General features: G+C 42.3%; 1 protein-coding gene across 1 annotated transcript; it reads right to left on the reverse strand.

The window, feature by feature from the left end:
• Nucleotides 1-1,911: 1,911 nt before the first annotated feature.
• On the reverse strand, nucleotides 1,912-15,292 carry smg6 (SMG6 nonsense mediated mRNA decay factor). The gene is made up of 19 exons (XM_070917580.1): nucleotides 15,202-15,292; nucleotides 11,566-13,993; nucleotides 11,241-11,433; nucleotides 10,678-10,788; nucleotides 10,233-10,339; nucleotides 9,697-9,775; nucleotides 9,384-9,494; nucleotides 8,976-9,191; nucleotides 7,476-7,537; nucleotides 7,219-7,364; nucleotides 6,811-6,924; nucleotides 6,213-6,387; nucleotides 5,660-5,879; nucleotides 5,362-5,541; nucleotides 4,969-5,136; nucleotides 4,703-4,847; nucleotides 4,236-4,498; nucleotides 3,984-4,065; nucleotides 1,912-3,887 (listed from the first exon to the last, which is right to left on the reverse strand). Exons 1-19 carry the CDS (start codon nucleotides 15,290-15,292, stop codon nucleotides 3,757-3,759), a joined length of 5,022 nt encoding a protein of 1,673 aa, XP_070773681.1. The 3' UTR covers nucleotides 1,912-3,756.

Raw genomic sequence — 15,292 nt, forward strand, 5'->3', positions numbered from 1 at the left:
TGGAGAAAGACATACACATAATGAATGTCAACTCAAGTCCTGGTTCATTTTATAGCAGGTGGATAACCAAGTACTGGACTCTCCCTCTTCCCCGTGTTTGTGAGCGTGTGTTTGACCATATGCACTTTCAGTCACTGAGCTCCTAACCTGATTAACAGTTTCAGTCTTAATCTGGCCTCTACTATACATAGCCTGTCGTTAACTCACAGACAATGTTAAAAACTCTTTGATATATGCCAGAACAATAATAGATCTTCTCAAGATGTCAGGAAAGATAGTCAAAGTCCCACCAACATTTTGCTGTCCAGGGACCACACTGTGCATCCCTTATTTTTATATTTTGTACATACTTATGCTACTTTCTACTCTTGAATGGGAGCACCGGTACTGTACAATATCCCCCCGGGGATCAATAAAGTATTTCTGATTCTGATTCTGATCAGTCCTTGTCCCTAGTATGACTAGAAGAGTGGGTTTTTACAACATCTTACAGTCCGTGTCATGGAGTCATATGGCTTGGTATTACATGGTTATATATACTATGAAGTATGGTTTAACAGTAAAGTGGACGAGTGCAGATGCCAGATGATGCCATACATAATTTCAGGGGGGCTCAACACCTCAGCGCTCAGTCCCCACACAGCTTGGCAATTGACACGTTTCTGACACGGTCACTTCTTACATCATGTTGTGTTTACATCAGGGAAGCATGCACATGACCATTTGTGTAGCTGAAGCCTCTGTTTCCTCTATATTCACAGAAATACATTTCATTAACATGTTGTAGTTTTGGCATGAAAAACTACTTATCACGTCAGTATAAACATGATACCGTATCTTAGAGGATTACACACTGTAGCTGTAATCTGAATGGAGAAAGTATAGGATGTATGCAATGTGCATGGCAGCAGAGAGGTTAAAGATGGGCATTCCACAACAGGCTGTAGGCTGAGAGACCAATCAGCTTGCAGAACGGTGCTCAGAGGGCTATGATTGGTTGCCTGGTAGCCCTGTTGTCATGATGATGGGAATCAGGTCCTGCCTGTGTGGTCTGTATCCAGGCACAGAAGTATACTGAAGCAAATGATATGGATGGATAGGCTGCAGAACTTTTTGTCCCTGACACACACACATATACACACATACACGTGTGTGTATTTATAGTGTAAATACATAAATCTCCCTGGGTATAAGCATAGATGTTTATTCAAACTAGATCTGAACATATTTGTGATGATTGTCCTTGTGTGCAGATGTTACATGCTAGAGAAGCAGCTGATCCACTCATGCTTTATGAAAATGCACATTGACAAATAGCTGCTTGTTATGGAAGAGGGAGGTATATCATGTAAGTAGGAAGGTAGGATAGTATGTTGTTGGTACTTGCATTGCACTGACTGACTCTGTGGGCCTTGCTGTTCATTAATAATGGGACCATTTCTCAGCCCTAAGAATAGAATACCAGGACTGAACCAGAGCAATTCAGTCTTTTGAGGCATGTCTAGATACTGATCACGGTCATTAAACCTTTAAACCTACCAACCATACGGTTGACCTATACATTTCCTCATAAAAATTTCAAGACATTCCCTGTATTGAAGTGCTACACCCAAAACTCAATACTGGCTCCTTGGTTCCATCACTCCCACCTGTGCCATCTTCAACTACCACACGAGGGCACACATTTAAAGGTGCTGCTAGGTCAATGATTTAGAACTTGCTGCAGATAATATGGTTATGTGAAGTATGCATTTTGTTGTTTCTTCTAATACTTTTGATTATCTGGGTTTACTTGTGGATTATTTTATATTTTATTGTGTCAGCATTTGCATTTAAACCTTCCCAGGTCTGACAAGTCAAAATGTCTGCTGTGAAAAATGCCTCTTCTTACAATATCATCACATTCTTCACTAATGAGGTAACAGTTTTAATGATGGAAGATGAAGAATTTGTGTTTAATTGATTATGTATTTACTACAGTTGCTCCAACACTAAAACACTGCAACAGTTCCACTGAACACTACAGTAGCAACAGAACAGAGGGGCTGAAAAGATGAATAAACCTGTCCGACGGTTCTCACAAATACAGAAACATCAACTGCTGACGGAAGTTGTACAGGCCTAGCTAAAAAAGGTACAAGACAAATAGAAAGATAGCCACTTCTACATACATTACTTTAAATCCATATGATCGAACTGCGATGAGAACGATTAATTATGTATGATGTAACATAACAGAGGACACAGGTGTAGATTACATCTATTTTGAGCATCCAGCCATTGTCTCAAATGCACAGAGAAACACACACTCGAACATAACTCAGGATCTCCTGAAACTCCCAAAGCAATGTAGAGCGAGCAAAAACGCAAACACAAATACTTTTTTTTGTGTTAAATGTTTGTTGACAATGTGTCAGTGAGGTGTTGCTTGAACTCGATGGAAATTTTACAGGCTGTAATTTGTGGTGTTATACCTCATGTATTTTATTTCAAATAAAGAAAAGTGGATATGCGACCTTGAAAAAAAGATAAAGTCTCACTGAAGAGGAAAACAGGTATTAAACATTTTAAACAAACATTTTATGAAAAGGTAAACTGCTGTGGTGGTATTGACTGAAAACCACAAAAAGACTGATATGAGTGTAAAGATGAATGGAAAATAAAGTGAAATGGTACTCGTTAATAAAGTATCTGCAAAGTCACTGTCAAGGACCAAACCATCTCCTAACATTGTGGCTGTCTAAAGCAGACCTGGGTCAAACAGTATAATATTTGTTTTATATTGTTTTAAGTGACTGGATTGGAAAACTGGATTAAAACAATTATGGTTCACACTGTTTTTGGTAAAACTTTGCAGATATTATCATCAGAGTCCACAATATAGAGAACTGGCCTCCAAGAAGGAAACAAAATTCTTTTTACACATGAGCTCAAAAACAAGTAAAAACTTGTTGTTGACTTGTTAAAAACATTTTCTCTCAACTTAGCATCAAGATGGAGGAACAACCCGATGTTACGAAACAGGCATCAATCACTTCCTGGGTTAGCAGGAAATACCACACCTGCGATTCCTTGGAGGTGCTGAGGTTGCATGAGGGATCTTTATTAACCCTCACTACAATCAGCCACTTTTTGCGGTACTGACAGAGACCCTCCAGCTGTGCCTTTCTCCGCCTACCTTTCCCTCAGCTTTGCTGTAGCGGCCAAAGCAGTCTTCATGACTGGGCCCTCAGACAAGTGTGGAAGTGCCAGTTATGGCCTTCATTACTGCTGTCTTTAATCAATTAAATGACCATAAACACTCTCCCTCTCTCTCTGCATCATTCTATCATTAGCCTTAAATTTGAATACTGCTTGCAGAGTACACACTCACTAACTAGGCGCAGAGGCTCGAGGCTGGACCAGACAACTTCCAAATCAAATCGCTCCACTCTTGCGTCCTCACTCCCTTCCAATCCAGCCTTCCTGAGACTTATCAAGTCTCCCGGTCTCCTTCTGGGGAAGCTCACTGATCTTAACACATACATACACACACACACACACACTTCATCACAAGGGGGAAAAAGCTCACAGAAACCACCCTGCTCTCACTACATTTGCTTGTAATTCATAAGAAGTGGTGCTATGCTTTCTCTATCATTTCCTCTCCCCTGTTATCTCCTCTTCTTCTTTCTCTGCTTAAGTGTGTCTTCTCTCCTGGCTCAGTGGCAAGCAGGCTTCAGCAGTTGATTTCCTTTGATTCCAGCTTAGTCTGGTTCAGCCCACTTTGGCCCAGCCGAGGAAAGCAGGGATGTCTCGGACTGGGACGTTGCGAGTCAAAGCTTTGACGCGCAGGTTACGGTCATCTGTAAGGAGTACCACCTCCCTTTGGAGTCTCACTGTCCCATCTGTGTGTGGGGAAACCAAAGAGTTTGTAAGTATTTGCATGTGTGTGAGGAAACATGAACAATGGCAGAGAATAACTGACGGTCAACGTTACATACTTCTCTGATCAGGCATGAAATCTTTTGCCTTGTCTTTGCAGTAGTGGAGACAGCAGGACAGAATCACATCATCATTGTTACCCTGAGGAAGGACAGAAAACTAAGTCACTGAAAAGCAGTACAAACATTTGATGTAAGTAGTAATGTAAACTACTGCTAAAGAAACAGCCTTAATTTATTGCACCACCTGAAACCAAATTAACAAAATGTACCAAAACAAACATTTTGGGGTACATTTATTTGGGCTCTCACCTGCTGTCCAGAGGTGTCTTCACTGCGGAAGGCAATAGACTCGAGCTGATTTCCTCTGCTTGTCAGTGCTCTCAGGTACGGTTCCCTGGCTTCGAATCCTTTCTCTAGGAAAGCCACTGCCGACCGGGCCTTCTCCTGCACGGCCCGCATATGGGCCGCAGTAACATTATAGTTGCCACGACTGCCAGTGCCGCGCCCTCCTGACCCCACTCCTCCACCAAAGTTGTCCTGGCCTTTAGCCAAGCCATCTAACTCCGTAATCACTGAGAGAGCGAACACACACACCATAAGTATACATAAACAAACGTTTCCTGTTTCCACACTTAACACGAGACACATGGGGCATTCTTTTCATTTTAAACACGTCACAACACCACAATTTAATACTCCTTAATCTCTCTTACTAGAGAGCATACTCATCCTATAATTTCTTTACTCTTTTCCTTGTTTCTGTCTTTCAGTCTTACCGATGAGTGGCACAACTATTATGTATGTTCCACACTGAAGGAGTTTCTTCAGCCCTCCTAAGTGATCAATGAATCCATTGGTATCTGGAACCAAGAAGAGAGGCCTCACTTCCAGCTCCAACTGCCCGCCTGTCTGCAGCACCGCCTGGAACACACATGTTCAATGTGACGTGAAAATGGTGTAACTGTATGCCTGACCTATTCAATTGATATTTTCTGTACTAATTTGAAGATTAGTTAGGTACGTATGTATATGCCTATTTTACCTGTATTTTATCCCTGCGCCTCTGTTGCTGAGCCAGTTTGTTGGCAAGGGCGTGGCGTCGCGCCTTCAGCTGCCTGATGTCATTCTCACTGTCTCCCGCCTCCTCACCATCCTCCTCTCCTTCAGATGCGGAGAGAGAGGACTCTGCCTCGACTAGGACATCATCAGTCTGCCAAACAGACACAGAAAAGGGTAAGACACATTTTCAGCAATTTGGCTTCCACTACTACTTTCAACAGCCTCTGCTGAACTGCAATGAACATTTCATTTTAGCATTTACATAATTTTGTGTAGTTCACATTTTGAAAGAAAGGAGTGCAATCAGAGGTGACAAGCACAGAGGAAGCTAAGTGAAGAGAGGTTAGTAGAGGGAAAGGAGGAGAAAGACAGTCACCTCTTTCTCTGTTAGAGAATCCTGTCTGCTCCTTGTATCCATTGAGTGGCTAGGTGGAGGAGAAGTTGCCACAGAGACGTATTTGCCTCCCTTGAAAGCCAGCAGAGGCTCTTCCTGTCCACACAAAGCCTCCAGAAAGTACTTCAGCACCGTCACTCTCTTACAATCTGCTGCTATTGCCTGAAGAAAGAGGATGAAAGATGTGCATGAGAATAGGAAGAGGACAATTTGAGCTACATGTAAAATCTGGCACTCTTGTGTTACAATATAATGAAATATACCTTTACTTTCCACTCACCATGTCAGTGTGTCTGTCTGTGTAACAGGGCTCCTGTGGTGCAGCCAGCAGTGGTACAAAGCCAGCAAGTAGCCTGTCCTCCTTCAATTGCAGCACAGTCAACTCTTCATCTCCCTCACTTTCTTCAGTGTCGACTTTGTACAGCGGCACTTCCTCATGGTCCACACGTGCCAGCATGTTACACAGGTCAGCCAGGCACTGCCAAACACCAGGGCAGCAACTTGATAGAGAGGAAAAGCCACAAGTGATGGTGAGTAATGAATATTCTAAAGAACTACTGTCTGAAGATAGTTGGTGTATGTGGTTTGTGTAAAAGTACAAGTAGAGGCCAGGATGAAAACCAACAGATTACCCTGAGGTAGTAATTTAAAGTGGCTATAATCAATGTATTTATTTATAATAAATCAACAATGTGTGTAAATAAGCAACTGTTTGATAACAAGGTTAACCATATTGCATAAAGGTGATGCTTTGCCAATGTTGTGTTCACAACTTGTTTCCACTGCCCCCAAGTGGCCAAAAATATCTGTTACTGCAGGTTTAAAGTACTCACTCTATAGTGCACGGTGGTGGGTTCCACAGGTCTGGGTGTCCCAACATCCAGTCAGACCAGACCTTGATGCTTGGCAGTAGTTCTCTAAGGTCCAGTGGGAATGTAGAGACCCTCACCATCCCCTCCAGCTCCTCCCCTTTACCCTCCTCCTCTCCATCTGCCATGGGGACTGGCTCTGAAAGAGATGAGAATTCACTTAACAGTAAACAAATAAACAAAAACAAACCCATTATGGGGAAAACGGGAGCATTAATACTACTACTACTAATAAAAATGGATTATGCTTAAGCCAAGATGTCTAGTCCAACTGAAGTTACAAACCCATCCCTTTTAGCAGTCAAAAAATGTAATGGCTATTTATATATTATTAAATATTTATATATATTTCAAAATATTTTACTTAATTATTATTATTTTACTGAAACTTCCATAGACAATCATCACATAGCACTGCAATAGTGTATTCTCTAAAGTGAGACAGTATTTCTTGTCTTTTAACTGTCCATCTGATATAGATGAAAACGTGACATGAGTCACAGAGCCACAACTTGAATAAATGCTATGGATCAAATACTTGTCAAGCTTACTGAGTGCGTACCTGCAGGAGTATCTCTGAGCAGCTCTGTGCAGCGCTGCACCAGGAGTGCAAACATGCCGAGACCCAGGGCAGTGCTTTGCTCTTGTAAAACGGACCGCACTTCTCCTTCTTCACCTGACAAACAGAGACAAGAATTTGAAACAGTACTTCGTCAACACTTTCATCAACCAATTACCAGCATGCAGCCCCAGCATGGGTGTTCATTTTCTAACTGTAGTCCAGTTGGGAAAAGAACTGCATACTCATTTGCATAGTAAAGAACATGCATGAGAGAAGATGAGTTTAAGTAAGTTGTTCACAAGACATGGATTTGTATTCATTTTGAAGATAAACACAATGTGTTAAAGCTTTGTAGCAATATTTGTTGTTTGATGATGATGATAATGCTGTGTGTTTGTGCAGCATTACCTCTGTTGCGGGCATTGTGAATGGTGAACATGTTGATGGTGATGATCTGCAGCACGTGCGTGCTGCCCAATTGGGAAGGGCCATGCTGGAGCAGCGTCCTGAACTCCTGCAAAACACGGCTTGCTACTCCTGGGAAGGATTCCATGCTGTAAAGGCAAGACATTGATAACATCAACACAAACACAAAAATACATTTTTCATATTATATTCTCCTTTCTTCAAACTCATTCAGTCCATGAATGAGTGACATCACTTACCCCACTTTAGTGAAGAGCTTTCCATGCGCATGCAGGAAACTCAGAATGAATCTCTTATTTAGCTGGAGAAAAAAAAAAGAGAAGGCCGAAGAACAAAAGAAAAGTATTACTGATCTTTGGGCAACAGTTTTATTTAGCTACAAACCCTACAGCACAGCACATGACAAGAAAACACATGTCTTCATCCACAAGGAGAGATATGGAGCTGATGTCAACATTTCAATGCACCCGGGAATTTGAACAATAGGGGTGGGAGGAAATGGACTGAAAGGCTACTGAAGCTGGAAAGAGCAAAGAGGACACACATACAGATGCCTCTTCCAACAGAGCTTTGATACCCTGACAAATAGTGAACAGAAGCAGAGTACACTGGAGACCGAAGTAAATAAAGTAAAATAGAAATAGCACACCGCTACTTCTTTTAGTAGAATATTTAAAGGTCCTATAAGTATAATCACTGGGACTGCTATACAGCATTTACAAAAAGTCAAAATGTCATTGATATACGAAAGTAAACTAGAAGAGAGTGGTAAGGAAAATTAGGATCTTTCAATAGAAAACAACCCTCCTGACAGTAACAAATTATTTACTGTGTAATGTTCAATCATGAATCATATCAGAGCTACCACATCTTAAACCATAGCTCTATTCCAGAAACAAGAGGCTTGTAACCGAACCAGCTGATATGGTTGGATGCTTCCTGAGCGCTTTCCATTGGGGGGGTACTGGACGGACACACCTGGGAAGATATCTTCAGAGAGCCTAGGACCTGCTGGAGAAAGTACATCTCCCAGCTATCTGCTATATCTGTCTCAATGTTACTTAGAAGGTGCTAACAGAACTTGCCCAGGAAAACATGTCTAATCCACCCTGTTCTCTCTCAAATGCCATCCACTGTGACAATTGACAGAATACGCAGTGAACAAATGGATGAATGGATGTCCAATTTCTCCATGTAGGTACTTGAAAAAATAGCCTGTCCCCCTAATAAATAGATGATGAATCATTGCAAGCAAAAAAACGACCAAAACCAAAAAATGGCCAAATACCAAAAAATGAACGAAGGGGTAAAGAGGGGTTTAAAACCATCTTTGAACACAGGAACCACAATGACAACATTTGTAAATAGAAATTAAGGCACACGAAATACTGAAAAAGTAAAAATGAAATGACGGCAGAGGGAATAAATGAGAGTCAAAAGAACACAGAGGACATACTGAATGAGAGGAAAAAATGAAAGCGGAGGAAATAATAAATTAGATTACAAAGAAGAGAGGGGAAATCAAACTCTATAAAACAGTGTGGGAGACATCTGCAGGCACTAGTGTGTTTTGGAAAAGAAAAAAACTCTCTAGAACTAACATCAAAAGTATCTGTTAAAAAATATGCACACATGGGCCAATGTCTTTGAGTTCAGACATGTAAAGGCATATGACGCATGAGACTGGATGTGTGTGTGCGTGCGCGTGTGTGTGTGCGAGACAAAGAAAGGGATCTTACATCACTAGCGCTGAGACTGCCCAGCTCTCCATCCTGTTCAGAATCTCTGCTGGATTCACTGCCTCCTCTCTGTGAGGATGGGTTTGCTGCTTGTCCGCTGGGGCGAATCCAAATCTCCACACGTGCTCCATCTTCCCCTCTTCCTCTGCCTCTTACTGCTGGACCCTTGGAACCTCCTTCATGCTCCTGCCTCCTCCTTCGCTCAAGCTGCTCTGCCTACAAGAACAAACTCTGTAAACAAGAAGCACTTGCACTGCCTAAAGTCTCAGCATATTCACCAGATTATAGTAAACTTGACCAGTTATGCAAATAAGTTAATTAATTAAGGAAATTATTGTCAGAAGTTTTTTGAAAAAAAAAAAAGGTTATTCATCTGTCACAAGTTAATGACCGAAGTGAGTGTCTCACCTTTCGCTTGGCTTCCTCAAAAAGACTCATCAGGCTTTCCTTTGCAGTCAAGATGGGGTTGGAAGCTGCCAAGCTACGCATGTAATAATACACAGCATCCAACTTCCGCTTCTGTAAGTGAGAGAGGCGGGAAAAGAGTAAGAAGAGGGAGGTATCCTATAACAGACCATTACTCAAAATACAGTTGTCTTTTTCAATTATCCCTGGGACAAGGCAGGAGAAATACAATCAGTCACAAAAATGTCCAAACCCAGTTGCTTAACTGTAATGATCTAATTATACCTGCTATCAGCTAAATATCCATATCACTTACTGTATAGACTGCCAGCAGGGCCAGCTGGTTATATGGTCGTCCATTTTTGGGGGCAATCTGCTGGGCTTTCAGGTACCAGCTAAGAAAAAATGGAAATATGTAATCATGACATACCATCAGCGGAACTTTGTGGAAGATTTGGCCTTTCAAAACGTTCTGCTTCTACATTCAATTATAAGGTTCTCATCTAATCTGCCATATGCAGCTGAAAAGATTTTTCTCTATTATGGTAGCAGGTAGCATCCCAGGAAAAACCAACTCCAAGACTGAAAACGTCATAAAAGCCATCAGAGATTGAAACATGTACAGCAGTTCTCATAAATAATCAGGACCAAATGAAAACCAGTTGTCTGGGAGAAATTAAACAGCGGAAAGGCTAGTCCATTTCTCCTTGGACTCGAGAGTTAACAGATTTTAGATATTGTAGCCTTCTGACTCAGTCAAAATCAAACATTCAATGGTAATACACATCTCGTGCTCTTGAAAGTGTGTAAGATATTCTACAATATCTAGACAACGTTCGAATGACAGCCTACCTGCGAGCCTTGCCGTAGTTGGCCGAGTCACTGGCTTGTTCCCGGTAACGTGCTATATCTCCCTGACAAATCATGCAGCGCTGAGCGCTGATGAGTGCATACTTAACCTGAAAGAGACAGAAACAAAAACTTTCAACAATTCACTACATACAAAGCTCAGTGAAGACATAAGCAATTATACTAGCAACTTTGTTGCTAATAACATGGTAATATGATCAGTGACTGGCTCAATACATTTAACATGTTTTAAGTTTTGTGACTGCTACAATTTTAATATAAATTTCAAAGCTTCAAGTTGCATTTTATTGGCTAATGCAGGCATATACAGTACATTAGGTAAATACTGTAAATCCAATCAGTTGTAAGATTTATTATTCGATAAATCTTTGAACACATGTTAAGTGTACACACAAACACACATAGACTAAAGAGAGTATTACTGTACCGTTTTGCGTAATGGCCGAGCCCTGATAGCCATGCCATCCATGTAATCCTCTAACTTAAACTGGTACACTGTCTGAAGCTTCTGAAGCAGCGCATCAAAGAATAGTGCTCCCTGTAAAACACAGACAAGTGAAGTTACAGTGAAGAAAAAAAAGATAATAATCACTAATGTCATCTTTAATGTATGCATGCACACATAGAAACTTTACAAGTTTTCCTCATATTCAAAATCCTATTCAAAAGAGACAACAATTATGAATGCATTGTGACCCCTTACTACTACAAGAAATTAAAGCTGTAAAATAGTTTTGAACACAAATATACAATATACAATCATAAAAACTTTGGGTTTACTTATCCCAATGTTTACCCAAATACTAATCAAAGTTATAACTGTATATCCAACAAAGTGCCCAAAGACACTGTTAGCAAGCATCTGTCTTGACGTATCCTCAAGCAAGATTATGAATCCTGCACACAGATCTTTGACGCTAGACACACACCTCCAATCTACGGCCCTTGCAATTTTTTTGTGAAACACTGCCCCGTCCATATTCCCCTTACCTCATCAAGCAGCGTGAGCAGCATGTTCCTGATGTGAGGGGTGTTGTCATAGGTGGGGTCTTTGAGAAGCTGTCGGAAGCGCTCTATGACCTGGTAAAAGACGTTCTTCCACAAAGCCTGATCTGCGCTCTGAGAGTCTGAGAACTCAATGTCTGTCAGTATGACCTGCTCATACAGCCCCAAAAGGTCAGCTCTAGAAAACACAGTTCAGTTCTGTTATTATTAATTAGTCCAACTGACAGCCAAACAAGCAGTATGAGACAAAAGACACACACACACACAGAAAAACGCCACTAACACACATCTTTTACCCCCAAATCCTCACCTGAGCTGGGCCATGCGATCCAGTCCATCAGCACTCACTCTGTCCCTGGACAGCAGGTTACTGAGCTGGAGCTCCTGTGCATCTGCAGCCCTCAGCAACCTCCCCAGCTCGCCTCTGGCTTGTTGCTCCACCTCTTCAAATGTCAAACCACCTCCTGCACCTGGCTGGGAATAACCCGCCCCCCTGTAACTCCCACAGAACTGACCCACACCAGGGCCCGGGTATATACCGTTAGGGGGAGCCATTTGGTAGGGCCCCATATGATAGGGATATGGATAGCGCTGGCTGGTGGTGGTGGTGCCAGGGTTATGTGGGTTGCTGGTGGGCATGGGGTAACAGTAGGGGTTGTCAGAGTTTTGGAATTTGTAGTAGGCCATGGCAGCAGCCTGCTTGGATCGTAAGTGCTCACCCTGAGGGACTGGAGGACTGCCTGCTACCTCATCGTCTGTGTCCAGAAAGTGAAGCTGTCCATATCCAGTCCCTGTCTGAAGATATATAGGCTGTTGGAGAGATGAATGCTGTGACGACTGGGTGCTGGTAAGAGCAGGTTTCTGGTCAGGGTTATTTGGGTCCCAGAGTCGTCTCATTCCTCCTCCTCTACCTCCTCTACTCCTGCAAGCTGCTCCTCCCCTAATTCCACCAAAAAGGAGCCTTTGCCCAACCTCAGGTGAATTAGAGATGTCTGTGCGGGCCGGAAGCACCAAGATACCCCCACCTCTGCCACGAGGAACCAAGCCTTGCTTGTGATGCTGTGCAACCCCACTTTGTGACGAGGTACCCGACTGTTTTTCTAGAGAAACCCTTAGGATTCCCCGACCTCCACTTTTGTTTCCCTTTGATCTGTTCCTTTCTTCCCTCCGCCTCTCTGCACTTAGCTCTTCCTCCCCACCTCTTCTTCTCCTCCCTCTATCTTCTGCTATGTCACTCATCTCACTCCCTTCCATTGATTCTGTAGATGATTCGCCATTGGTTGTCCAGCTTTGTAAATGACTCCTTCGTCCCTCTCCACTATTAGCAGTCCCCTCTTTGTTATTGTGCCTAGACTCTAAGTGTGACCACTTGGTACTCTCCACATCCATCCTTAGTCCAGGACCATCCAGGCTGGTCACACTGCTGGCTGAGCTACTGCTGTAGGTTCGATTCCGTGAGCGCCGAATATCTGATTTAGAATAGCGTTTTGAAGTTGGTGTTGTGATGTTTGCATTGGATTTGTTTCTATCGCCTCTTTCTACAGCCCTGTCTACATTTCTTTGCATCTTGGCATCATTTTCAGCATCTCTGGACCGGTTGTTGTTGTTGTCTCCTCTTCTGCTTTCTCTGCGATTCTCTCTACCTTTGCTTTGCTGTGTTTCTACTGTCTTACCTGGTTTGTTATCCCTATCTGATTCTGCTGCTCTCCTGTCTCTTTCCCTCTCAGCTTTTCCTCGGTCGCTCTTTCCTCCACCACCTACTTCATCTTCTCCTCTTCTAGAATCCGGATTCCTTTCTTTTTCCTTCTCCCCTCCTCTTCTTCTGCGGTTTCCCCTTTCCCTCTTCTTCTCTACCTTTTCTTCCTCCTCTTTTGGTCCTCCCACTTGGCCTCTCCTTTCCTGTTCAGTCGTTTCCCCTCTCCTACAACTGAACTCTTCAACATCTTGGCCTTCATATCCCACTTTACCCTTTTCTTTCATGCTGAGCTTTTCTACTTTGCTAGTAATTTTCTCTACCGAAGCATCAGAGGGTAATGGAGGTTTTTCTACATCTCGGCTACGTTGCTTTCTGGTCGTCTCACTGTATTTAGACAGTTTTACGTTTTCCTGTGTACCTTTTACTTCCTTATCTTTCTCTCCTTGCTTCTGTGTAGATGTTTTTTTGTTCCCCTCCCTTTCCCCTGTAATTAACTGGGATTCAGGTTCAGTTTTCTGCTCATGCTTCCTAGGAGGAGGCTTATCTTGCTCTCTTCCAACTCCACAGTCCTTTCCCTGAATGTTCCTCCGGCTCCCAGGTTGATAAAATTCTCGGTCTGGTTTGCGGGCTTTCTTTGTCGGCTTTGCAGCACCAGCAGGCTCCTGGTGTTCTCTGTCATTTTCAACAAAGCCTTTTGCTTGATTTGCTTCCATTTTAGCCTGTGAGTGGCTGCCTTTTCTACAGTTCTGAACGTTACTACCGTCACCTCTCATCCTGTCTTCTTCCCCTTTGCCAGTACTCGTCCCACCGTCTGTGCACCCATGTCTCTCTAAAACTTTTTCAGAGACACCCAATTTCTCACTCTGTGATGGTTGATCATGCTCATATGAATCAGCAATCAGGGAATCACTTTGACAAGTTTCTCCCTCCTCACTGTCACAGTGACGCCGTCCAAGTCCAGCTACCGACTGGAAGCGCTTCAGGTCAGGCCGCTTTCCTTCACGCCTCCTTTGCTGCTTGTGTATGTGACGTTCCTGTTCCTCTGCAACAAAGACACACAGGAAGAAGAAATTTAAATGCCGACAGACAAAGTCAGTCATTAACATAGTAAATCGAGTATGGGTATTACAGAATAAAGTTGGCATATTCTGTTTTTCTCTTCTTGTCAACAAATCCCATGAAACAAAATCTTTAAAAATGGGTCTCAGATACATAGTTTTCTAAAAATGGCTCAGTAATTCAATTAAATCAGATGGGCACTCATTTTTAGCAAAGGTAACTTAAATAGGAGTAAAAATTTGTTGGGGACTATTTCCAGCTGTGACTAATATGCATTTATTGCGTATTTGGTTACTCTAGTAAGTACTGATGGCAGGAGAACGGTGTATATTGAATGGACTCAAAATAAATTTCCCGGGATCATGTCACATTTATTGTGTTTTAAATAGTTTTCTGACAACAATGGAGGGCTAAGCTACACCAAGCTCTTTTTCGTGGGACTTGATGACAATAATAAAAATAAAGACGATCACCAGCCTTATCTTTTAAGAGATACAGCAACTGAAGTTCTGCCTGTTTAGAAGAAAGTCACTGGAGGTGTCAACATTTTGGATGTTCGGAGCCCACGGGGGGAAACAGATGTGTGCATATTCACAAACTAATGCTACCCAGTAAACCCTGCATTAATTACACAAGAAAATAAGTCACCTGTTCACAGCCACCCACAACATAAGAAACACATATCACTGTTCGGGACAACTTTATATATTGCGTTTTCAAATAAACCTTTTGTTCTCTTCAACGGAAAACTTAACTGTAATGGTTTGTTGACGTTAGCTCATTCTCTATCGTTAACTAACGTTAACGTTCAACGATGACAACAGTCGATCTTATCGGTCGTAAAATCATTCAACGTTACATTTACATATTAAGATCACTAATGTACTTAAAGTATAGGGGTTAAATATAAGAAACGGTACGAAGAATATTAAAAACAGGGTTAATTCGTGTCAACAGTAGCACATCATTTATCTGGTTCGTTATGGTTGAAGGGGGCGTTTAAAACAGACCGCGCGGGACCAAAGAATGGACAGGCAGATCGCTAGCTAACGCTAGCTAACAACATTAGCTGGTTCCAAACTTAGCAACTCCGTAGGCTACTTTCAGCTAACTTGGGATACTTCTTCGCTTGACTGTATCGACTTTTTCAGGAATGTATAACTTCCAAGTATCTAGTTGGCTTCCTCTCACCTTTCTGACAGTCAGTAATATTGATTGAATTCGACGCTTCAGCTCGCAGTTCCGCAGCTGAGATTCGCACTCTGTCCAGTTCGTTCGCCAT

The sequence above is a fragment of the Enoplosus armatus genome, chromosome 13, assembly GCF_043641665.1.
Source record: "Enoplosus armatus isolate fEnoArm2 chromosome 13, fEnoArm2.hap1, whole genome shotgun sequence".
Taxonomy (NCBI): domain Eukaryota; kingdom Metazoa; phylum Chordata; class Actinopteri; order Centrarchiformes; family Enoplosidae; genus Enoplosus; species Enoplosus armatus.